This window comes from Acanthochromis polyacanthus, chromosome 7, assembly GCF_021347895.1.
Source record: "Acanthochromis polyacanthus isolate Apoly-LR-REF ecotype Palm Island chromosome 7, KAUST_Apoly_ChrSc, whole genome shotgun sequence".
In the NCBI taxonomy this organism is placed as follows: domain Eukaryota; kingdom Metazoa; phylum Chordata; class Actinopteri; family Pomacentridae; genus Acanthochromis; species Acanthochromis polyacanthus.
The window spans coordinates 15423707-15450906 of NC_067119.1; the positions used below are offsets into that span (position 1 = coordinate 15423707).

The window sequence follows — 27200 nt, forward strand, 5'->3', positions numbered from 1 at the left end:
TGTGTAGACAAATGAAGCCAGGAATGCAAGGTAAATCTGCATAGCTGTGTTTAACAGTGTACTGGATTGGGTTTTTTTTGTATAAAAATACATCTCTAGTGAAAGTGAGATACTAAATAAGATTGAGATAAGAAACTTTAAGAATATAAAACCTCTGAGCGCAAACGGTATCGTCAGCAAATGACTCCCTCTGTGTTGGCGTGAAAACATGACTAGAATGTGCTTGTCTTCCTTCCATCAATCATACACCAAAATCATTCTGTAAGATTAAGACTTCAACAATGCCATTGCTCTATACAACATTAGCCAAAGATGTAATGCGATCTAAGGCAGTTAAGCATGGACAAGATGCTTTGTTTGACTCATTACAATCGTACATGGATGTTGACACAAAGAGCAAACTATGCATTTGGTTTGTGATGTTCACTTTGGCCGCCTCTGCATCGGATCAACTGATGTAACAGTTAAGCTCGCAGCTTCTCACGCCTCTCTTACAGGCAGCCTCTGAACAGACCCCTGTACACGCTCACCAACGCTCAAGCTATTTGGTTTCCAGCAGGAATCAGGTAGGGTGACTGCAGGGGGACTTCCTGGTCAGTCAGCATTAAAGGTTCTGTATGGCATTGTCACTTCACGGTGAGAGGTTCCCCAGCAGGTCGGGGGTAATGTAGCCACAGGCATGGGGGCTTTGGAGGGTGCTGTGGCAGGCAGGGAGGGGGGGACTGGCGGGGGGGCGGGTTGAGGAGCAGACTGTGATGACTGTCCAACTCCTGCACCACCGTATAGTCTGCAACAGGGGCAAAGAACTGGGACTGGGGAGAGTCAGGATGAATATAAGGTGACTGATTATCCTCCATTGTGGCTGCAGGTTTTGGTCTCCACTGGCTGAGGGTGAGTGCTGATTTGCCGGACGGTTGCTCTCTGTGGTGTAGCCACTTCCCTCTGGATCCACCACCAATAGCTGGAACTGCAGCTCTTTTTGCTTCTCCTCTTCAGTCTCCTTGCTTTCTTCACCCTCCTTTCCCTTTTGCGTTTCCTCCTCTGTGGCCAAGGTGCTCTCCTGGATTCGGAGCTGCTGGCCAGGAGACAGGACCACACCCCCCAGAGGGCATAACATTGCTGACCTGAGCGTAGAAGTCTGTGTTGACCCAAGTCTGGGGGCCTCCAGTTTGGGTTTGGACAAGGGACCTTCGCTGGAGGCTGGAGCTCTTTCTTCAACATCAAAGGAAGCTTCTTCGTCCTCAGGTTGACCCGGCAGGAGGGTGGCCATCAGCATTAATGTGTCTGATCGGGCAGATTCTGGGTCGTAACAGCTGGCCCGACCTGAGTCATCGTCAGGGAAGCTGGGGGCGAAGAAAAGCATGGAGTCATCTGGTAGCATGAAAATTCAAACTTTATAGGATATCTGGCTATTATATCAGCCCTACCTTATGGCGTTGGAGCAACCCATGTTCATGTGGTGGCTGACAGGATGGGGCAGACCAAAGGAGCCTCTGAGTGTCCGAAGCCCGGTTGTCCTCCTTCTCTCCACTGTCCCCATCCTCCCCATCCACCTCGATGAACTCTACCCATGGCTCATCCTGGTAGAAATCTGGTGCATAAGTGGGCAGGCCACCCATACCTCCACCAGTCAGGATAAAATTCAGCTCGTCCAGCTTCCCCTTCTGCAAATTTGTATGCAAGTGTGTACATAAGCATATGAGGCAATAATAATAATGCCGAAATAAAACCCCATTCTATTCCTCTGCAGAACATAATATAACAAATGATAATAAAACTCAATCTATTCCTCTACAGAACCCTGTGACTTATGAGTCATTGTGTAAATATAAACGTATCAGCAGCAAACTCAGCACCTTTTTCACCTTTGTCTAATCACAAAATGGCAGGGTTACTGTTTTATCTATCAGGATTGTTTTCTGAGGGTCATGGGTCAGGGGTTTTCCAAGGATTTTAAAAGCATTTTGCATCATGTGGCAATAAAACACCCACAACACAATGCTGAACCAAGACCCTCTTCATATCTTAGTGGCCTTCAGTGGTCCTGCTGTCTTTGTCTGCTCGTTGTTTATGGACATGTTTTGTTTTTCATTTATTCGATAGTTGCAGTGAAACAGATGACAAACAGACAATGATGGGGGAGAGGAACAGTGGGTGGTGTGATGATTACGTGGCCTAACATGCCCTCAGCCACGCTGACACACAGAGGTCTGTTTTTGATCAACATTACAATGGAAATGAAATTAAAAAACTGTGGTTACACAATACTTTATATAATCGCGTCATTAAATAAATACTACATACACAACTGCATGTGTTGTCTGCTGTGAACTATTGATGTTTACAATTTCCCTCATCTTCATTTAGAATTCAATATTCTATTCAATATGGCATAAGCATTACAACTCAACTGACACTGGCTTTTTGAGAGAGAGAAAATAATGTACTGTGCAAGCCAGGGTTTTTATGACATAAATGCTGTGTAGTGATGCCACTGTTTGCTGCATGTTAGCCAGCTTGTATACCAATAACAACGTATATGTGATAAGCTAGCTAAAATCATCTGTGCTAATATATCACTGGGCTGTAAAATGTATGTTCATATCAGAAGAATCACAGACGAGACATAAATGTACCTTCAACAGCTCTGAATCGATGCCTTTGATTTTGGGTGCAGGAACAGGTGGCAACAGAACCATCATTAATCTGCAATGGAAAGAGAACATGAGTCGATGAGTATATTCGTATGTTTGTGTTTTTAAAATATCTTATTGCTGCATGCATGTTTTGGACACAGTGGAGGCATGAAAGAGGCCAAATATGGCTGTTCCTACCTATGCTGCTGAGTGAGGACTACCAACATGATGAGTATGAGGATACAAAGAATCCCCAAAACAAGAATCAGTGTGAGAGGGATAGTAGACTCTGAAAAACAGAAAAACATCCTCAGCAGTGTCGTCGGAACTATAGTATTCTAGGTTGTTTAAGTGTGTGCAATCTCACAGTTTGAAATTGGCAAATCATAATTATTTATTGCCAAGAGGTTTATTGCTTTGTCATTATCTTACCTTTTGTAGGAATCTCAGTCACTTCAATGAAGATGGAATCACTGAACTCGCCAAACTTAGTGAAGGCCGGCATCCTGCAGCGGATGTGCATTTCATACTCTTTTCCGATGTGCAGACCGTAGACGGTTTGCTGAGTGTGTGGCTGCACCTCCAACTGAAATGTGCGGATTTACAAAAACAGACAGAGCTTTATACAACAGAAAATGTGACAATGCTGCATTTAGAATTGCAGAAATTACTCAAATCCCAACATTGAGGCTTAACTCAAGCTCAACAGGGTGCCCAGATGTCCATGTTTATTTCTGGAAACTGAAACCATGACCTTTCTAAAGGTAAAATTGTTCTAGCATTTTACATACACTGGATAGAGGACATTCTATTATAATAGAGGGTCTAAAACAGTTTCCAAGGCTGAACTTGTCAGACTGGCTGGCCAAGAGGTAATGAATATGAGCCTGTACAAGGTCCCATGGCCCCTGACCTAAAGATCCCTCCCTTCACTTCCTTCAGAGAGGCTGTGTTTTCTCAGAGGGCTTTGCTCTGGCTTCCACAGCCTTGCCAACAAAGCTATACTGCATTTTAGCCACAAGAGTTCAGGGGGGAGGGGAAGGGAAACACGACACTCTGTCTCTATGACCTACCTACAAATTACTTTTAAGTGGGTAAGTCTGAGCTCATGCATGTGCAGAGAACCGGTTTGTGAGGTCTTTAGGTGGGTTTTACATCTGTCAGCACAAGTAATTAAAGCTAAAGGTGGAAGACAGAGCCTTAAAGAGAAACTTCAGAGTGAGGACTCACTGCTTCCCAGTTTGTGGTATTTCTCTCTCTGTACTGGGTCTCGTACTCGATGCGCATCCAGCCTGCATCAACGTCTGCAGAGGGTGGAGGCTCCCAGTTCACCATGACATCATAACTGAGGCCGGAAGGACTTATATTCAGCAAGGTCCAGCTTAGAGACACTGGTGGGTCAGGACGCACTGTCAGGAAAAAGGCAAAACACAGTTATTTTGATATATATTAATTTGGAGATTTGATGAAATAAAATACTAAACGTGTTTTTGATGTTCATTGCCCTCCACAATATTAAAGTGGTGAAACAAAGAATATGTATACGACTATGCTTTAGCAGATTTACAAGCTATAAGGTCAAACATGTAAAAGCATTGTCTTGACAGTGGCATGACAGGAGAATCCATGAGGTCAAGAACACCATAAACATTAGCTCACAAGATATTTTCTGTATAGTGTTGACATTTTGGCCTAAGACTAGTGCAGAGAGGAACAAATAAAACTCATCTAGTATGCATATTTGCATTGATTTTGTACAAATGGAAACCCTGGCCTGATGGTGACACTAGAGATACAGCCAGTAGAGTAATCAAAAACAATAGAATTAATCATGTGATGGCCAGTAATCTCAGAGAGATATTTTGGTTTAGAGCTAGTGTTGGACAAAAGAACAGACCAAACAACCCACAATCATGTACTACGATAGGTTAAGGTGCTCAAGAAGGCAAAATCCAAATGGTATCTGTAAAAACAAGCTGACAATCGGATTGCACGCATGAAAAAACTTGTAAACAGAGCTTTTATCAACAAGCCAGCATATGACACTGCCATGTGATAATACAGTATTTATCAGCATCTTTTAGAGTCTGGTTAGATAAGGACTGTCAGACATCATGTAAACACTGGATCTGACACTCGCTGTGATATTAACAAGTATGTGACATTTGCTGATTTTGCTGATGTGCAAAAGCAAGTACCATTTCCTGGAAACCCTCTGCACTAGTAATCTATAGTGCAAGCAATACCATTTTCTGCTGTCCTGCCAAAGTACGATTAATGATGAACTGAATACATTTACTAAGTAATCAACAAAAATCCTTTACTGTCAGTCCTCCAACTTTTAAATGTGAAGGGGAAAATGTGCAAGAACATGTTTCATAATGACAAATTCACTTGAAATGCAATGTAGCTCATCGGCCATATAGCAAAAATCTGAATATATGCACAAATCCTGGCTACTAACCAATATTCTCCACAGTGAAACAGTCATCTTCGTTGAAATAGGTGACGTTTTCGCCACGGAGCTGCATGCAGTAGGGGACCCAAATAGACGTGTGGTTTACATCGAAGAAGCACTCCCTATTTGAATGGATATACTCAGGACACTCCTTCCATTCACTAGTGGGGGACCTGAATGAGTAAAAAAAAAAAATGATGAAAGGAAAAGTGTCACAAGGTGAAGCTTCCAGTGGTTTTCAGTCTGGCTCACATGTGCACACATAACACAGTGCCGCTATGAAGTGCACCACAAGCCAGGCAATTTACTTTCAGAGAGAAGTCGGCGACATGGAGATTACACTCACTCTTTCTTAAGGTAGAAGACTCGGAGGGCTCCAGAGGAGGACAGGTTGTGGTAGCTGCCTGGACTCCACCAGCAACGGAATGTCTCCTGTTCCCTTGATATGCACTCTGTGAAATGAGGCTCAAGGGGAGCTGAAAGACAGTGACAGAGGGGTAAAGACTAGAGACAAAGCAAGTGGAACAACTTAGACTGCATTAGGCTGATCAGTCACCTTTACCCCAACCCCTGCAGGAATTAGATGTATAGACCTAACCCGCCTTAACACAATGACATCTGCTAATCAACACAGTGATTTTTTTGCAGTAGATTCCAGCAAGCTATAGGAAATAGATTTTTAACCTTAAGAGTGAGAAAAAAAATCCATGCAATTCCACAAACAGCCACTTGAGGATGTCTCCTAAAGCGACAAAATCTCCATAGACCCCCATGTTAAAATGTCCAACTTCATAGCAAAATAAGCATGTCTACAGTCTGCGACAAAAATGGTTTTGGTCTCTAAAGCTCTTTTACCTGTCCATGACAACTCCACAGGGGTTATATTTTTATATAACTAATTTGTTCAGACTGTATTAAAAGTTCTGGATAACTAAGGGCATAGTCGTATTGAGTGACAGGCAAATGCCGTTCATGGCCTGCCTCAGCTTGACTCAGGCGCCACTTCTTTGCTCATTTATGGATTAGCTGGGACCTAGGAGAAGGCAGGCACTGCCAAGATGTTGAAACCACAACTGTGAGCTTCGATACCGCTGTTCAGAAAACCTATGGGTAACATCACAGAAGGTTCATCCATCATGATATACAGCTCATGGTGTAATCCTGCCTTATTTACAACCCAAAGACTTGTTAGACAAATTCAGACTGCTTCTGACACATGCAACAACTTTATGTTTAAAGTATTTCACCACCACAAGTTGGCAAACGTGTCAACGTACATTATTCCTTCTTTTTTACATACTTGCACATACACGTTGCCTTGCTTTAGTGTCATATTTTCACTGATGAAAGTTATGACCTATTTGTGTCTGATTAAAGCCATGAAATATGCAGCAGGGGTAACACTTTCTGCCAGCAGGAGAAACGACTAACATACAGTGTGTAAATCTAACATGAACCTGTGCAGTCTGTGGATCTCCGTGTGTGCACATAAGAGCAGAAAAAAACTTGCTGAATGATAGCTTGCATCAAGTTTCAGTCACCATGCCTTCATGACCTTTAGATCTATCCACATAGGTTTCATACCATTTCTGATCTGCTGCTGAGGTCCTGACTCAGCCCTTTCCAGCTCTCCCCTGGCACCATGTCAGTCCTCATCAACAATCCCCCGCCACCTCCTGTCAGAGACCAGTTTCTCATCTAGCGTGGAGTCCCAGAGTTTGGTGCAATCATAAATAAGCAACTGAAGTTATCATTGATTTCTGGTCGAGCTGCTCTCCCCCAGTTCACTCTGCTCACCGGCTGCATCATAAATCACACGCTGGCCCAGAGCATAAACATGCTTCAGAACACAAGGCAAGAAATTAAAGACAGACCGGAGCAGAACATTATCTTCACATACTTTTGGTATTTCTAACCATCAGACCAAAACAAATTCCAAGTAGACTTACTTCAGACTGTGAATTTTCACTTTTAAAGATTAGCATGTGCATACACACACCTGCCCAGCATAGACACACCTTTAACCACAGACAACACATTAAACACCCTCAAACAAAACCAACCCAAGCAGGTGAGGCTGCACACCTCATCATTTATTCACACAGAATTTACTCCATTACTTTGATTACTTTGCTGATTAGTGCCATTCATAGCCTCACAAATTCACCGCATAGCTATGCAGTTGTGCCTTTCCCACCTTCCCTCCCTTCATCTTCCTGCATGCTGTCGTGGTTCTCAGAGGTTTGCTATTTCAACTTGCCCCCCCCTCCAGCAAATTCCAGCTGCCACCATCAAAGAGGTTTCTGCAGACACTGAATGCAAACGAAGGCTTAGAACTAAAGCAGAACAGGTTACACAGAACAAAAAGTAAAGGAACATCTTGTTCTGGGCTGCTTTTATAGGTTGCATGTAGTTGGGTTAAAACGAATGACAAGTTAGGCAACATTTCAGGCAACTCAGTTCTTTGATATGTATATATATACATATATACATATATATATAATAATGGTTTTGATAATAAACAATCAAGTTGATACGTGTGAATATGTTCATCGTCTACTATTATTTCTATTATCATTATTTATTTAATAAGACAAGCTTTTTTGTATGAATTTCATGTCACAGCTGTTGCTCTAGTCTTGACAGTAAACCTCTCCATAAAGAAGGTAAAGGTCAAAAAGTGCAGCCATTTTTCAAAAGGGTTTGCATTTTCGAGCTGAACTAGATGGTTGTCGAACCAAAAGTGTGTCAAAGGTGAAAGGTTTTGTAGCAACACCTGGTTAGACTCATCTTCTAATTCTCACTTTCTCTCTATTCCACTCATTTCCTAACACATCCTTCCTGATATCATAAGGCTTAACCATATATATATGAATATTATATATGAACATATATCAGAAAATCTTTCTAATCACACTGGCAGATTCAGAAGACAAAAGATGCACACACAAAAAATATGTTCAAGTTGTAACTAGCTCGCAAGCCAGCTGCCAAAATTTTGAAAGATGAATGATTACCTGCCATGCATAGGCTGGTCATATTTGTGCAGGGCTGTACTCGCCATTTTCTACATGTACTGATGTATAAATATCACAGAGTTTCAGAGATGGGAAGCTAAATCCTGCTTGTACCTGCCAGCTGCCATTCAATGATCGGCAGTTGAAAGCCTTAGGCTGGAAGAAAAAAACGTAATTTTGTACATAAGTGTGTGTGTGTCTGTAGTACACTGTGTGTGTTTGTACCGCCTCTTCCCAGCTGTCCATACGTGTTTCTCTGTCCTTGTGGACTATGTGTACAGCTGAGACTGAAAAACAGCTCTTAGCTTCACGTCCTGTCTCCATCAGTCCATATAGAGGAGCTGGGAAACCACTTATCTACCTCCATGTCAGCTTTAGCCATTAAGGTTTAAAATCTACTAAGAAGCCGAAATAAAGCACTCTGCCCACGGCCGTCACACCAGCTGGCAAACAGCACCGAAAAGGTGGTGAGAGAGGTGCTATGAGGATTTATTTAGTTACCTTACTGAGAAATGCTTGAGCGTAATGTGGAGAGAAATGAGGCTATGACGTTATGATTTGCCACCGTTTCCGGCTCATTTGCAGATTTAAGTTAATGTCAAGGTTAGTCATGCTGCTGAAAAGGGAGAGGAGATGTGAGGGAAAATGGAGGAGGAAGAGGGAGACCGAAAGGAAAAGTTACAGCAAGTGAATGTGACGACGGTGATGGAAATAAGAGTAAGACAACACAGAGTGGCAAAACAGAGACTGTGAACAAAATGTATGTAATAATATAGCACATACTGGATGGTACTATGGTTTTTACTTGGTGAAAAACATGAGGTGCTGAAATTTAAAATCAGGGCATCAAATTAATTTTAAACAATAAGTCCTTATCTGTGTCCATGCAACCACTTGGTATCAATATTAACAGCTACAAAATGAAAAAATAAAACTACAGAAATACATCCAGACATGACATTTTGAAATTTATTTATATATCAAATGTCTTCCCCGTACACTGCAGCACACACAATAAATTTGGATTTATGTTAAGCTTTACTTTACTGTGCTTTAGATTCTCACATAAATCTGCTTGTTAATTGCTTCTTATTTGACTTGCATCTAAAATTAGGCCCATCTGAAATGGAGAATACATTTTCTGCACCGACGACCTTTCAGATTTGACGACTGCGAGTCATAATTCAGAATTTCCCAAACTGGCATTTCCCTTCCAAGATTAGTGTAGAATATTTTAATGTTTTCTGGATGGAGAGGAATTATTTTACAATTGTGGATATTTTTCTAAGTCTAAAACATTTCAGCTTGAATTTAGCTAATTAAAAAAACAAAAAACATTTGATGTAAGTTTTACTTCGGAACTGAATGTTCACTGTGAGCACTTTTAGTGAACATTGCTGTCTGTTGCGTCACAGAAAAAAACACAATGCAAACAGACAGACACATACCTACACGGCTCTGAGTGCCTCTTCATTGTGATATAAGTAGATAATTGATTTGTTTGCTGTGCGTTTAAAGAGAACACACTGTTGAACTTGTTCTCCAAGGTTACATTGCTCACATAACTCATATTCTGCTTTCCACTTACTATAAAAAAATAATGGTGGTACCGTGTAAAAGGGACGCATGTTTTATAGATTAAAGCTACAGCACAAAGTGTGAATTTTACACTATTTTGGGTGCTCTTATTGTTATTTTTTGGCTATATTGCAACAATATTCATATCCTGACTTGCTGCATAGACCAGGCAGGCAGTGCTTTGAACGGTTACAGACTTCAGATCTATTTGGTGTTCAGCACCGACTTCTGCCACCGCAGCATCCACGGCCGACGATTACTTCCTGCAGCGCCACCAGTCTGTGTGTGTGTGTGTGTGTGTGTGTGTGTGTGTATTTCTGTTAACCACATGGAGAAATTGGCAGCACACACTGACACTGCGCTAAGAGTAAAAGTGCCTGTCAGTCTGCACTCGCCAAGTCCTACATTATAACCCGGCACCACAGCCCATACGCTCACACGCGCCACTCGCACGAGCCACTCGCACACATGTCCTTTTCTGCAACACACATACACCAGAAGTGTTAATCATTTGTCTTCCACTGGGAGCATCTCTTGGATGATGGGGAAAAGAAAGAATGAGTGGGTCTGGAGAGAGAAAAGATTAAAAAAACAGGCGGGGGACAAAATCTGGAAAACGCAAAAAGAAATTTAATTTACGCCACATTCAAAATTCTCCCATATTTCTTTTTTATGTACACACATGAAAAAAAAGAAATGAAAGGCTTCACACTGAGCTTAATAGTGGAGGGAAATGCTGAATAAGGAAATCATTTGGCATTTGACAGAGCGTAAGGGCAAGAAGTAGGCCAGAAGCGAGGAGGAGAAAGGTGAGAGACTGCAACAAGATACAAACAAGGGAATGTAAACAGGTGATATAAATAGCTGCCAACATGCACACGCCGTCTCACATGTAAGCGCATGGACACACACAAATGCATATGAACTAAACTTACACCTTTCAAAACAAAAACCGACAAAGAATATCAAAGTGCCATTGTTCAATTCCTCGAAGGCATGCTGTTCTTCCTCCCGGTAATGTAACAGGACATATGGCTTTTCTTCTTGTTCAAAGTTTGGGACCACTGGAAGACGAGTTGTTGCTTCATTTGAGCCTCATGATTCCCAACAATGTTCACAGCTTTGAAGTCGAACAGTTACACTCGGCTGTGTTTGAGTAATGCGGTGACCCAGTCGGCCTATTCTGGTTCCAGCAATTTACTAGCTTCAACTAATGATGTTAATCTCCTCTAATGCTATTATAGCCGAAAAAATTGGCTTAGTTATGTTGCATTACGTCCAAGTGAGAGAAAGCATATATGAACTGGGGTGTCTGGCGTATAGAACGGTCACCTGGTAGACACTTGACACATATTTTCTTTTCAGTCACTTGTTCTTTCTTTTTTTTAATGGGCTTATTGCACTATGCTTCACTCTTCACTTCAGCAAAGTGTCATGTGGGACAAAGCAACATTTTTTTTACTCTCAGTCTATATGGCCTCACACTGAGGTGTGAGATACCTGCTTCAGTCAAAATGACCCTGTAGCTGTGTGCTATGTCTGACACTCCAACTAGATAAATCAAGGTAATCTATTTACCATGTCACATCAGCCCACATTGCGTTCCAGTGGGTAGCTGAAATCCCTGACATAATTTCTAAAGTAGCTGCTATTCAATTGTGATTGAAATCATTTACAAAGTTTCTGTATGATGTTTTTAGGGGACTGAAACCTTTTTTCTTTTGCATGGATTGCCATTTCTAGAATAACTCCTGCCAACCTTATATAAATATTAAGAGTGCTTCCACTAATGCATGAAGAAATGATAGAAGAGATATAATATCAGACATATTATAACTTCATGAAAAAGCTATAATCAATAACACAATGATAATGATTATGGCAATGATTTAAAATAGTGTTTTATATTTTTAAATAACAGCGTGAACAGTCACGATTAGGTTAAGGTAAGTTAAAAAAAACTTGCAGCTGTACTACAGACCAAACTGAAACCAGTTTCACAATTACCAGCTTGGTCAATGTTTATTCAATATTTTACACATATTAAATGAACAACAGTGGCACATTAATTTACTAAAACCTCTCTAGACCAGAGTGCTGTTATTATGCTACATATTTTGTTATTTGCATAGCAAATTCAAGTGTGGTTCTGAATTTGGTTTGCTTTCTTAAGAAAATTTCAGTTGCACTTGAGCTTTAATGTTTTGTGGTAGTCCTCAAGTGACAGCCTCTCAAGTGCCCAAACTGCAGTTCTTTGAATGGCCACTTCAGGCTGACTCCAAAAGCGAGTCAGTACCCATTTACCCCCACGTTAAAATGTCCAACTTTCCAGCCTGGTACAAACTTTTCTTTTGTACTGTACAACTAATTTGCCTAATAATGACAACAGTACAAGGTGTGAATATGATATACCTTCCAGAATTAAAGAGCTTCATGGCTTAAACTTCTACAGTATTAAGGGTGTCGCTGCTCATAGGACAGTCCATGGTTCAGATTTATTTGCATGGCATGCCACAGCTCCACACATTAGCTGTAAGCTGGGTGGAGTCAGGCATTGCCAAGATGGTCACAGGAAGAGCTACCACACTCGGCTTCAAAAGCACTCTTCAGGAAACTTATGAGTGACATTACAGACGGTTTGTCTATCTTTATGGATAGTGTCTTTGGGTACTTCATAAAGATTTTGGCCTCACCAGAAAATGTCGCAGGTGAAAATTTGTTCTTGCATTATTTTTTGACATAATCTGCTTTGCACTTGGTCCACCAATGTGCAAGCTTTGCTATCCCTCCATCAAGATATGACTTCATCATTAGTCTGAAAATGGCAACCATTCAGTTCAGGAAACAGAAGTCAGATGGTTCTACATCAGATCGGTAAGGTTCATGGGCAACAGTTCAAAAACACATTTGCCTGCTTCTGTCATCTGTGTTTGTGGACGGATGCATTGTCCTCTGGCAACAGCAGCTAGCTCCAAGCTTTCCTCTCCTTTTGTTTTTTGATTCCTTTAAACATTTGAGTTTTTGTGCACACTGATTAAAGGCCTTACAGAATATAGTTTTGCCCCATAATCAGAGTTGCGCCCCTTGTTTCTGGGTCAGCCCGAAAATTTTTTGAACTGTCCTCGCACATACTTATACATAGTATACTTATGGACAATTTATACACAATTTCCCTTTAAACTAACAGTTGTTAAAATTAGTAGATGTTTCCTAGAAGCAGAATGGTGCTGTTGAATCTTCTTCTTTGCAGCAATCCTGCCATTATGCAGCAACTTTGTGTTTAACTTCAGGCAACATATCCCACACAAGGCCCCGACTTTGCTGCTGACTTTGCTGTCCACACCCACTGCTGGTCTTTAAAGCAGATGTAACTGTAGATTGTGTGTACAAAGCAGGCAGACCAAACCTCTGCACGGTTACCACTGGTTACCACCTCTGTGGTCAAGAACACAACCTCGCTCAACAGGATCAATCTATGTGCTCGAGCGGTGAGCACTCCTGAGACACAGAGAGAGACACTCAGGGAAGATTGGGGAGAGACAAGAAAGTGAGTGTTGTTCCAGGTCGGATCGAGTCAAACACGTAACACGGCCTATAATGACTCTGGTAAGCCTTTAACTATATAGGAGCATCTCCAAATGTCTACTCTTGGCTTGTTCTGTGGCTGGCCTGACAACAGACATAAAATGCTGCAGGAACAGAATTCCTGCTCCTGAAGGTCCATAAGTGGAACAACAAGATGATTTCAGATAACCCCAAAAGCACAATACTGAGGGGTTACTCATGTACTCAATGAGACTACAATATTTCCACAACATACTACATGTGTGAAAGAAAAAGGCTGGTGCATTACAGTTCATTTACAGAACATTTTAAGTGTAAACCCGACTGGAGAGAGCAGCTGTCAGTGCTGGAGGTTTTACAGTGGTAAGCTTGTGAAAGGCACAGGCTGTGTGTGTTTGCTCACGCTATCACTGTCTGCTTTGTGTTTACAGATGTTTTAACGGTTGTTGAGGAAGACCAGGGCTGCATTACCACAGTGCTCACTGGAGACCATTTTAACATTTGAACAAGAAGGACCAATCAGAATGTTTGATGGAATGACCTCATCCGGTTATCAGAGGTTTGTCTGAAAGCTTATCAGAAAGGTAATTCTGCAGAGATAAAGAGTACGGTTTGCTAACAAACAGAGAGTCAACAAACCTAAAGGCAAGGTGGCAGAGCTCAAAACTCTGTATGGTTGCACAAATAAATTAATAACTACACAGACCACACATGATTCTGTTAGACACTTGTGCTTTTGATGGCTGTGTTGAAATCAGCTTCTTGTGGGAATATTACACATTCCAATTGTGATAGAAATAATAGTCCTTATTCTATACACGCCATGTAAATGAGTGTCAATTTTCACATGCTGTTGCATGTCTGTGTCAATGGTATCAGGACTCTGACCCGGAGATATGAGTCTCAGCTGTAGAAAAACAAACGATCAAAAACACTTACCTTGTTTCCCTCTCATCACAAGCTATTTTAGAAGTCAGGACCAAGAGGCAGTCATACCAAGAAGTTCTCAGAGTGATTTATCTTCAAATCAGAATGCCATGACGACTGCATCCAGATGTTTACAGTGTCTTAACACAGATGAGCTTTAAGTCATAGATTAACAGGTTCACCAGTAGAAAAGAATATGTGCTGATTTGGTACCAGCTCTGCAGTTTTCTCTTGGAAAAGCGAAAAAGGGATGAAAGAGTGGACAAAGAATAATATATTCACAACATTTTATAACTGAACCAATGTTTTCCAATGTCTGCGGCTGCGCCACTTGGGCCCACCAACTTAACAAGCTAATAGCTGGGGAAGCTTCAATTTTATTATTCCTTGATCATTGCATTTTAGAAAGCTGCAGATTGGACAACAGACCACAAAGAGCAAAACCACGGATCTGGGTATTAGTCTACAACATTAATCACTCATCACACAGTATCAATAACTACAACATTTTCCTTAGACAACCCAAAAACCAGAGAAGAAGCAGCATGGTGTGGACTTGATCTTAACTTGGAAGAGGAAGACAAGACGAGCTGGCATTCTCCAGTGGATTCCAATGGTGCATTTGCAGCTGTTTTTCACTAAACCCACAAAATGAAAAAAAGAGGTGCCCTAGTAAAGTGCCAAACTATTTGAAGGATTCCATAAAAATATGGCAAAAATCGCATCACCTAAGTCCACCTATTGGTTGCTCACCATTAAGGAATGAACTTGTAAATCAATGTGTGCCTTCTTTCATATCACGCTATGCAAATATTTGTACACTGCTTACAGAGTCCTACAGTGACATCCACAATCCAGAAAAACACTGCACACTAACAAATGTCAGCTGCATCAAATAAATTGTGGATGTTTTTTGGTATTATTATTATCATTTTGGGGAAATTAAACCTTTATTATAGCTAGACAGATGGGACATGCTGAAGAAGAAGAAAACAATGAAATGACATGCAGTGAGGGTGAAGGCCTGCTGGGAATAGAGTTGAGGACTCACTGTATGAAAGCATTTCGACCACCTGACTATTGAGTCACCTCAATTCACCTAGCTAGTCATGATGTGGAGGCTTAAACAGAAAAAAAATAAAGGAAATTAATTGGGTCTTGCTGTCAACTGCACTATTAATAACTTCAAATGCATTTAATTCAAGCCATAGCTTTCCACAGCCATGCAGACATGATGTGTCCTGACACCGGCGATCTTTCTTTTCAGTGTAACACTATTTCAAAAAGATGGCAACAATGCAAATGGAACCTAAGGAGAAATTTCTAGCATGTAACAAGAGCATGTGTGGATATAGGGGATTCAATAAGAGCCCAGAAAACAAATCCAAAATTCCACCAGGGGTTTCTCGAGGTAACGTACATGCTTTCCATTCTGGCAACAGGTGCTGCAGCCGACACACAGGGCTGCCAAGTGATGGCTTGGAGATTTCTCAGGTCTCTGTCTTTAATACTGTCTGGCTCACCTCTGAATAGCAATGATCAGATGCACCTAAGAATACCCTCGTTGGACACTGTCCGTCCACAGTGTATATTCAAGGACAACTTTCATTGTGCTGCCAAATGTTTCCAATACTATTAGCTGCAAGATAATTTGATGCCACTTAAGTGAAACTAGAGCTTAGCTGAGTTCAAGAACAATGCAAGCAAATGAACAAAGAACAAGCTATAGAATATGGTTTTAGCAGTATATGATCAATTCAGCCATTACCATAACACTGATTTTCTCCAAGTCAAACAACAGTGAACTGCTTTAGTGCTATTTATTCCAACATTCAACATTATCTCAATTTTTTTGTTTTTTAATCAGAGCCTGATATTCCACCATTTCAAACTGAAGGAAATAAACTGTTTTCCAGTCAGGGTATGCACCAGTGGATGCCAACTGACTGGCTAAAATGCACAGTCCATAAATTTATTTCATGAATGTGAGTCAAGTCAGCTTTATGCAATCTGAACCAGGTCCACAAACAATAAAGGTTTAAACAGAAAGTGGCTGCTTATCCATCTTCCAGAAGAAACTCTCATAAAATAAAACCCAGAAATGCACTACAGCACCAAACAACAGACAGCAGAGTTCTACTCTTCTAAAGTAATGGGCATGTTTTGACAAAGTCCACAGCAGAATTGATCAGTTTTCTGGAATTGCTATATCTTGGCCGAGCATTTCTCTAAATCATGTGCTTTCAGAGCACAGGTGGACTTTAGATAAACAAGAATTTTCTTGTTTGACACTTTCACCTACTTCCAGTTGCTTCGGTCATCACAGTACAATGCAGATTCAGCAATATTTTTGGGTCAGCTCTGTGATTGTGAATTTGAAGAGATTGTCGAAATGATGTGAAAAAAAAAAACAGTTTGCACTTGATGTTAAAATTCCTATCCTGGCCAGCCTTTTGGCTTTAGGGATTTTAAGTGCTAAATAATATTGAAAACAGGCCTGTTTTTTTCCAGCCGCAGCATTCTTTCACCCAATTATGTCAAATGGTTCAGTGACAGCTGCATTAGCTGGCTGAACATCCTGCATCGTCCTGTCCCTGGACTTTGACTGAGAAACCCCTCCAGCCATATATTTACCTTAGCTCCATTGATCATCAACCTGTTTGACAAGCCAAATCAGGAAAGTGCGATGTTTGCTCAACAGTGAACCCTTTCCACATGCATCTGAGCAAACAGAGCATTCTGCAACTGATGTCTGACATAAGACGTGATAGCGAGTGTCAACAGTGTGCTGCGCACAAGATCTGAATCACATTCGTTAATATTTGATGAGGGGCACGTAGAGAGTCTCACAAACTGTCTGATGACTGATTTGTCTCACATCACGCCATTCCTCCTTCTCATTTGTCTGGACACAAAGCAATAAAGAATACCATCAACCTACCTGATGATGTCATGTGGTCCCGGTCAATGAGAAACGCAGATCCTGGAGTGGGCAGCCAATCCAGGGAGGAAATGAGGAGAAGGAGCAGGAGATTGGTGGAGGGGGATGAGTCAGCCATGTTCTGAAGGGAGACAGAAGGGAGAATGAGACGGGGACGAGCCACTGTGATTCTAATTATTAGTTGAACTCCTTGATGACATGCCCATGTGAAAAACCCTCCTTCTCCCTACCTCCAATCCCTTTTCTTCCTTATTTCTTTCTCTGGCTGCCATGTAATTTCAGTGGGAGAAACCCAGTATGATTCACTATCACACCAGTTTCCCAAAGCAGCAGTTGAAAGCTGAATTCGTGTGATGTCAATTTTCAATCTTTATTTGACAAAAAAAGTCCCAGAAACACTTAATCATTTTAGTTTTAAATTATTTTGTCATTAGCTATGATGTTTAGCACTTACCGCACACTATATTTAACTTTTATCGCAGGAAATCTCATGTAACCGCCCATTTCACAAACTAATAGTCAATGAAATATCAGGGTAATCAAATCTTTGGTCATCGTGCAGGCTTCTCGCGGAGCCAGACAGTGACACTGGCACAATTTTTTGAAACATTACTCAAGGTCATGTTAACACAACTCTGGTTTATGAGCAGCAATTAATAAAAGTGTCGAGTAAGATTGTGGTAAGATTAAACAACACTGACACATTATCACATTTTAATATAGCAAGCTGTTGTTTATTTATAGTTCCAGCAGATACGGAGAACATTGGTGTGGAATAGTTCTGGCTATCTGGTGAGTAATACTCATATCCTTTAGTTCGGTTATTGGTCTCCACCAACTCAAGAGGGAAATGTGGCTCTATGAAAATTGCTCCATTCTGCAGCTAGGCACTACCTTTGTGTGATTGTGGGTAAGTAGAGGACAGTGGGTTTGCCATAGCTGAAAACATCTGTTTGGTGCATCTGGAAACAATGCTGTCATGAACAGAGGGGGGTTAACCAAAGCAGTAAAGTTGTAGGCCATAAAACCAAACAAGATGCCAAATGCTGGAGAACTCTAGAGCTAAGCTGTATGATAATTCTTCCTCAGATTGTACATGTAATGATCTGATTCATTGTCGGTACGAAGATATAGATCATGGCAGCTTTTCATGAACGAAACCCAAAAACATCCAACATTAACAAGAAGAAAATGGCTGTTCTCGTGATCTAAAAGTCTAAAAAGGTGTAGAATGACATGTTCTAACAAAACCTCAAATGCAGACTGGCGTTCACCCAGACCAGCTTCACACAACAAAAGTCAACTTCTTTTGGTAGTATATAAAAATACAAAAGAAAGAAAACCTCCTCTTGGTCAATAGGCTGGTGTTAGCGGACAAGCTCTACAAGTTACCTCTAAATTTAGGCTAAACTTTCTGTCCGCACCCTTGGCTATTTACAGCTATGTCTCCGCAACTTCGCTGGGCAGTCAACAACCCTAAATATGGAGGATATGTTTCTGCCAGTATTTTTCCCCAGTTCTGGTGTAGTCTGAGGCCACAGGATCTTAAATGAGCTAGAAGCATATCCAGTCCTCCCTCATCTTATCAAACAGATTAATATTAAAAGATTATTTCAGAGCATTTTTAATGTAGTGTCTACACACTGAGAGCTTCTGAGTGACAACATGGCCACCTCCGTCACATTTTCAAGACTGACGAGTTTTGGACAGAGTCTTGCAAGATGCAGTGGCAAGAAAATGCCTGCGTAAAGCTCACAAATCTCTGTACAACAGCGTTCATCAAACACTAGCATGCATTTACCAGAACAATTTCAGTCATTCAATAACTTTGGATTTGAGTTACTACACAGATAATGAAAAAAAATATATAAGGTGCAACTAAGATAAAACCAAAGAAGAAAAACACTGCACACGACAAAACAACATTTTGTCAACATGTAGGTTTGTTGTAATGTGACAAAACGCACTCCTTGATGGGCGAAGCACCAGAATTTTCCATCAGTATAACAGTTCAGTCATAAGTGTGTGTGTGTGAGCATGTGGATGAATTCCAAGTGTCCAGGGGCCATACAAGGCCAAGTTATACAATGCAAGAATTCATGGCAGCGAGCTGACAAACAGCAGGCTCATCTGGCCCGACTAAAATGCTCCACTTACGATTATGTATTGCTCATTTTCTGCATTTGACATCTTGGCCTTGTCTGCAGATTCCCTCAGACCCTGAATGCCTCCCTCTCTCTTCATCTTTTACAATCTTTAATCAACCCATTTTATCTTCTAGCTAAAACTAAAGCACCATTAAAATGACAAACTTGACAACGCTCCAATCCGTGCTTTCGGATCATTTTTTAAAATAATTCCTCTGACCTCGTTTAACTTGATGGCACTTCTTTTCCCCCCACATTATCCTTTCTTTCAAAGTCTAACATTCTTCCATCAGTGGAGGAAGCACAGTATAGTAATAGAGGGCCAAACAGCCCCTTCGCTCCAACATGTGGCCTCATGATAATCCCGACATCAGTCTCCCCATTTTTCTCACGTGAAAGCCCTGACAAGCCTGGTGCTTCATTTCCATCTCGTACACATTTGTCCCTAATTTTTCTCCCTCTCTTGGCCAATTACAGACTCTGAGACTCACAGAAAGGGTTGCATGAGCCAATCGGAAAAGAGGGAGGCTCAGACCAAGCCTCCTGGGGTCCCTTGGTAAACATTTAAAGCCATTGTGGTCAACCCTCCTCCCACTACCTCTGCCCTAAAATGCGCGCACACACACACACACACACACACACACGGACACAAGCGCACATGCATGCAACATGAGCACACTACACATACTAACACACACCCACACGTACATCTTGACTTGGCACCCCACGGTCAGCACCATGCCTCTTCCAAGCTTCCTCAAATCTTTATTAATCATTTCTGTTTGTTCAGAGGGAGCTGACAAGAGGAGGGGGGCCAGGAAGTTAGAAGTAGATGGGGTGGTGGTATAAAGGTGAAGCCAAAGAAAAAGAAAGGTTAAGGGGTGAGAGATCACACCATTTCACTCCCTTCCATAACTGCACATGGAAAGCATGGACTCTCTCACACACACACACACACACAGTGATGTTGCAAACAAGTTCAATCTGAGGTTCCTCCAAAGCAGAGAACAGAAGGACTTTGTAGTCAGGACTAAGATGATCTGTGTTCATTATGCTTTATACTTTTCTCTCCGAACAGCTAATGGACAATATTCAGTCTATGCCCAGAATTTTTTTATTTATGTTGTTTCTTTCTGCATATTTCTGAGGTGAGGAAGGTGAAAGTTCAATATTGTGACAAAAATAATGTGGCCACTCAGAAACACAAATATTCTTTTATCTTATTTGTAAGATTAGACCTCAGACAAGGTGGGTGTTTTATTTATTTAGTTATTTTCAATGTGGAAAGTGTTTCTATCTCCCATGAGGTGCATCAACTACTTCTTAAAAGGGAGTCCAAATCATCATTTTTAACATGCAACACTTCAAAATAGCAAAAAAAAAACCCCAAAACATAATAATCGTATGGAAACAGCTATAGACTAACAGCACTGCTCACATCTCCCTTGGTGCAATGATCCAGTCCCTGGATGCATTTACTGAACAGAGTCAGTATTGGGCCATGTCAGTATTCCAGAGATCTTGCAGACTATCGATAATAAAATTAAATAGTTGCTCAAAATGTGCTACTTTGTAAATTTGCTACTGTACCAATAACATAATGTTTCTAAATATGACTTATCTTGGCTTTTAAACAGCATCCAGTGAGGTTTTTGCACTGTTTTTAAGTGTTGTTCCACATTTCATTTGCATCATGCACAGAATACAGTTGCATGCATGCCGCTGATGATACACGGTTCTGCACTTGATTTCACACTATTCAGGTAAACACAGCAAAGAGGAGGAAGCACAGTATGGTAGAAGAACCAATGAACCTGGTTTTAAACGATACACAAGTCAAATATTTTTCACAAATGCCATTGCTAAAATACATTGTGCATGTAGACCTCCACAATATGCCATTTTTGGCAAGGAACAGTGGAAGTAAGCAAAACTTTGTCACCCTAAATTAAATATACAGTTTTAAATAGTTCAGATTGACATTAGAATTTGTGACACTGATATTTTTATTTTTATTTTTTCTAGTTCCTATGAAGTACAAGGTAAGCTTAAAACATTTACGTAGCAAATACTGTACATGACCATGATTGTTTACTTGTTAGAAAACCTGAAAAGCAAAAAAGAACAGTGGAGTGTGTGGGTACGTGTTTTTATGGAAAGCATTCACCTAAACATTGGCGTCGTATATTCATTGACATGATAATACTTACCCTAGGCACACCATTGCTCTTTTTATTCAACTCTGATACGTTTTGAATATTTTTCCATTTCACTGGGGCCTCAAGAGTGAAGCTACTGCTTTACATGTTGAGCATCTGAAGTATGCATTTAGACCAACATGGAAATATACAGAATAAAAACATTCACATTAGCCTTTCTTCGACTTCAGAGGTTTTAGGATCCACTCAAGACTTTGTATGCATTAGTGTGAACATAATGCCAACCATAAGTGTGTCTGATCTCTCTCTCTCACTATTCATTCTTCATCAATCTTTGATTCCTTTCTTCAGCCCCTCTCTTTCAAACAGTCTATCTATTACTACAAAAACCCTGATGCTTAAAGCTCTGCGCTGGAGCCCACATCTCACTAGGCTTCATTGGGGTGAAAAGGAGAATCAAAGGAAGATGTGAATCAATTTGGTATGACCTTGTTAATTACTTTAGAATCAGTCAGTGAATTACTGGCTCAGCCCTCATGACAAAGTCCCAAGCTATTCAGGGTTAATCAAGGAAAGACAGACAAAAATCCAACCAAAGGCAATCAACTATAATCATGGGATAAAGACTATGAATGAGTGCGTGACTCCACAAGGCATCTTTAATGGGAAGAAAATCTGCAGAGAAGGGTAAGTAACAAGTACTTTATGTGTCAGATTTAAGAAATGACATTATCACATGCAGAGCTTCTGATAAGTTGAAGACTGAAATTTTTGACCCAATGCACTTTGCAAAATAGCTACAGAAAGAATGAGCAAAGAAAAAGCCTGGTGCTTGGAGTCACGTAGGTTACTTTGAAACATCGACAATAGTTGATCTTATCATGGCAGAGTCCCGAAAATGTTGTTTTTCTATACTGGTTTTTCTTGACTGTTAAATGTGCTTAAATCACTGAAGAACAAATTCAGATAATAACATGGCAGCTGCTACTTCTACAGAATGAGACAAGTGAACATAAACATCCAAATACGTGTCATTTAACTAAGTCGTAACATAAAGGACTCTGCACTTACTGCACACTCTGCCTCAACTAGATGAACTTTGTGACAGTATAGCAATCATTAAACATAATTTCTTTAAAACACTGTTTTAATGATTACCTTTTTCCACAGTCGTTTCAAAATAAAGTTGGTGAGTACACAAAGTGCTCTAAGGTCCACTGTTGCATCTTTCAAATATTACACAATCAGACAAATGGATTTTTTTGCCTGAAACCCTCCTGTCCTCTTCACGACCAGCCTCTTTTTTTGAAATAAACAACATTTGAGTAAACGTACCATTTCAACACAAGCCTGCACGTTACACCAGACACTGGTAAAAATTAGTTCACATTGCCTGAGCCACTAAGATAAGAGTCCAAACCTAAAAAACTGCAACAACAAGCTGCTTCTGCCTAATAGGCCTTGGACTGTTAGATGTATTTACTCAGATTTATTAACCTGTGTACATGCACAAATACATGTTTGTATGTGGGTTTGTGGAGAGGCTATGTGCACTGACACAGTATGCATTTTTAACCTGCACATGTGTGTGTTAAGTGTGTGCTCTCCACCATCCTGATATGTCTATTGGATGGCTCTAATGTCTCCTACTCTGATTTCATAAGAGAGTGTGGAAAACTCAGAGTCAGCACACTGGCATGAGAAGAGCCTCTGCTGGAAGCAGATCAGGTCACACATCTGCAAACTCCGCTTATGTCTGTGTGTGTGTGTGTAAGGCTGGAGAGGGAAAGAGTGCGTGTTTGTGTGTATGCGCGTGCATATGTGTATGAATAAAATCACGTGTGCTTGTATCTGAGCGAGTACAAGCACAGTAAAGAGCACAAGCAACAGACAGAACCAGCAGAGAAAATGTGCTATACAGATCTGAAGGTTGATCTTTGTGAAAAATGTCTGCTTTGCATAATTGCAAGCCGTATTTGTGCACGCACAGGCATGCAAGATATTAAAACCAATAGCTGTGAAGTAGGATTTTGTCCCAAAACTCCAGCTTTTCATCTGTCCTGCCTGATATTCTGAAAACTACCGGTTGTCGTAACTGGTCATTGTTGAGACTGAAAGTCACATGTGAAGTATTCTAGATTTAGGTTCTAAAGATTAGTCTACTTTGAACGGTACACATTCATGTGATTTTGATGAAAATAAAAAAAAAATTAAAAAAAAGTCTCCATCTACCCATCTGTTGTTTGGACTAAGTACAGATGTACAGCATGTACCTCTCTAACTCACTCTAAATCTGCTGTTTTTCTCTGTATGTCACACACACACACACACACACACACACACACACACACACACACACACACACACACACACACACACACACACACACACACACACACACACACACACACACACTCACCCTGACAGCCATCTGTGATGACGACAAGCTGCACATAGATGTGTGTAAAATCTAATGGTTTCCAGAGTGCTGTTGAGCTGTCAAAGGCAATGCTGCTGTACTTAATGTTGTGTGTGGTGTGCAACAACAGTGAGAGGAAACTGACGAAACTAATGTCTCTTAAAACTACTCGCCTCATCTATTAAAATATCTCTTCAGCTACCTGGTGGATGCTACTGGATAAGTGCTGCCATTATGCAGGTCCCTCATCATGCTTTTTCTCCAAATGATCCAACAGTAAATCCCATTTAACATGGTTCAGCTGTACTCAGACTCAACAGGGCAAAAAAAAAAAACTATTCTTCTAAATAAAATAATGATCCCGCTAGTAATTGCAAAACCTGTATTGCTAAAACTGCAGATTGCTATAAAAATGAATGATCTGTAGGTTCACAGTGTGGTGTGCTTCTTAATTAAAGCAACAAAGGAGGACAGGTTTCTGTACTAGTACAAAACTCAACTTGAAAATGAAGAGCAAACAAACAGAGAAAAGAAGCTTGACAACTGGTCATTGCAGATGATCATAATTGGGAAAACATACAACATACAAACTCCCAAACTTCTCTTAGGATGAGATTGATTTTTGCTTGGATGAATCAGCTGATCTCTGCAGGGTGCAAACAATTTATGGAAGGTCAAATTAGTTAACACTACTTAAAAAAAATCAATCAATGAAATTCTGATGACTAAATGATTCCTTCTAATATTCCGCAACTTTTCTTAATTCCTACTGTCACGCTGTTGTTTTTGGATTGCTCCTGAAAGCAAATGGACACTTTAATGGAATCACTGTTGGTGGATTTTCACAACAAAATACTTTCTCCTAATGCCATGCATTTATAGTAATATATCAACCGGCATGCAACTTTTAAAGCCATGAACCAAACTCACACAGTGATTTCTATCCATGCAAAGATTAAGACCAAATCAAGCATCTCTGCAGCATTTCAGTATGTGCTGGTTTCAGATTCAGCCTATAACTTAGTCATATAGAGCCTGTTCCCCCTTTTCAACGGTAAATACTAGCTCCAATTCACAGAAAAGAAAGAACTAATCAGGTAAGTCTACATCCGTGAGAGCCACTCCTGGCTGTCACTGCTTCATCCTATCCCACGCTGTCCAGCTGCTTTAGCAACACAAAGTTGCAGCGGAATTTTTACACAACCTCAAGTTTCTGCGTTCCAAATGCAATCCTTCAGGAAAAGTGGCCACTGTGCATTGCAGTAGATTAGGCGTAATAATTGCTAATCATTTCTCCAAAAAAACAAAGAAAAGAAAATGAAAATCGTGCAACGAGTAGCTTGATGTGTTTAAAAAAAAGATTCGAGTTGCTGCTCGGTTACAGCTGCGTAAACTACGAAAACATGAAGGGAAAGGACACATTGCACTCTTTCAAAGAAACGTAGAGCAACTTACTTTTTACGAAGTCTCGGAAAACTGCAAGTAGATCGACTTTTCAGAGGGTGGTCATCTGATGGCCAACGGGGTTCGAGCCCTGCTTCTTCGCTTCAGCCTGCTCCGCCCGAGGAAGACCTCTCCTCTCCGATCAGGATTTCCACATCGCACAGGATCGGTCGGCTGCCGTGCGCTTTCCTGCTCGATAGATTTTTTGCTCTATTCGCCGCTGTAGTTCATCATGTGTAGCCCTGCTTGGAAGAGGGGAATAAACACACACACTGCGTAGCTGAGGCACAGAAACTATGTCTTGTGTTTCACATGGCGGTGAAGCGCCCTCATCCGCCAACAATCCTCTGTGCTCTGAGGACCTCAGAGGGGACAGACGGGGAGAAGGACTGCCGGGACAAAGTTCCAGAATAAACCCCCCGAGTAAGACAGTGCAGACTGACGCCACTTTTGATGAGTTTGGGTGCACTAGCAGGCACATATGGACGTTTTATTGGTAGTTTTCATTGGAGAGACAATCATGGCCCCACATTAGGTTGCAGTTTAATCATTGTCATTGATTTTAATGAGTTTAAATGCGTAATTTGTGATGCTGAGGGCGCAAAGTGAAGATAAAAGAAAGAGCATAAGAAACACAATATTGTTTTATTTAATTGAATACAATATTTATTTGTGTCTTTTGTTTACTTGTATTAACTCGGAAAGTCCGCATTTTTCAGGTCTCCTTGCATCTTTATTTAAAATATTTTTTATTATTTTATTTATTTTTAGTTTACTGTATGAGGACAAATGGATAATTTAGGATCAATTTGCTCCCATAGTCAACCAAAAAATAAAAAAATAAAAAAACATAAAAAAATCTCAAAATTGTCAGCCATAGATAGATAGATAGATAGATAGATATTTAAAAATAATATTTAAAAAATGTTTTACACTGGGGTCATATTGCACCCATTTTCTCCACTCCTATTGACATCTCCTTCTAATAAGTGGGTGCCTGTGTGGCCTCACGTGGAGGGTCCACTGGAGAAGCGACGCCACGAGAGGCTCGCCCAGAATTTCAGCTGTCAGTGGATCTACACCCCCTGACCCAGCAGCTAACCAGTTAGTATGGAGGCCCCGCCTCAACACGTGAGCGCAAAAAAAAACACACCCAGCTGTTGCTGCTGGCTTGCAGTTTTTTGTTCTTCCTGCGCACAAACTGCACGTATGTAAGCCCTGCCTGCCTGCTTGCCTGCATGGATCCTTTGATTGATTTTCTTGTCAGGATTTGCAATCGATGATCAGTCCCAAAGCAAACATTCATCAATGTAAACAAAAATCAATGGACCTTATTAAAGCCAAAGTCTATTTTTTTATTTCATTTTTTTTGCAGAGCTGCATCCTGGCACATATCTTCACCTACTCATGATGAAGTTCGGTCATATGTCATCCTATAAAGCTGAGTGAACCTTTGCTCTAAAATCACAGGTTCAATAGCTTGCAGCCTCTAAAAGTCTACATCCTATTCATACACAGCTGAGAACACTGAAAGAGGTGAAAGGCAGAAGCAAGTTTGGCTGCAAACACAAACAAAACAGTGAGACAAACTGTGAGAGGAGGACTGGGTGCCTTTATTTCCTTCATCCCATTACTTTTTTTCTTCCCTGCCAATGCACTAATGCAGAGTTGACATAATTTATGATGTGATGGGAAAGAAATGGAATTGGCCTGTCTGCACTGAGCGCAGCCGTCCTTGTATTTTTATATCCCTGTCCCTTTCTCGTTTACAGGGTCCACAAGTTATGGCTCGGCTTTTCCAAGTCCTCCAAAGTGCAGCGCGACATAAAAACACTCGATGAGACACCAGGGCTGCTCTCAGGCTGCATAAATACTGTAAATTATAGCTCGTGGCACAGAAAGTGAAGTTAG

General features: G+C 40.8%; 1 protein-coding gene across 1 annotated transcript; it reads right to left on the bottom strand.

Moving 5' to 3' along the window:
* Positions 1–325: 325 nt before the first annotated feature.
* Positions 326–26350, bottom strand: ghra (growth hormone receptor a). The gene is given in 16 exon segments (XM_022191214.2): positions 326–674; positions 676–857; positions 859–915; positions 917–1102; positions 1104–1208; positions 1211–1343; positions 1428–1483; positions 1485–1664; positions 2637–2706; positions 2835–2925; positions 3069–3222; positions 3867–4045; positions 5101–5267; positions 5441–5570; positions 17122–17242; positions 25302–26350. Coding segments are annotated over 15 exon segments (1851 nt in total). The 5' UTR covers positions 17240–17242; positions 25302–26350; the 3' UTR covers positions 326–631.
* Between the last annotated feature and the right edge of the window lie 850 nt (positions 26351–27200).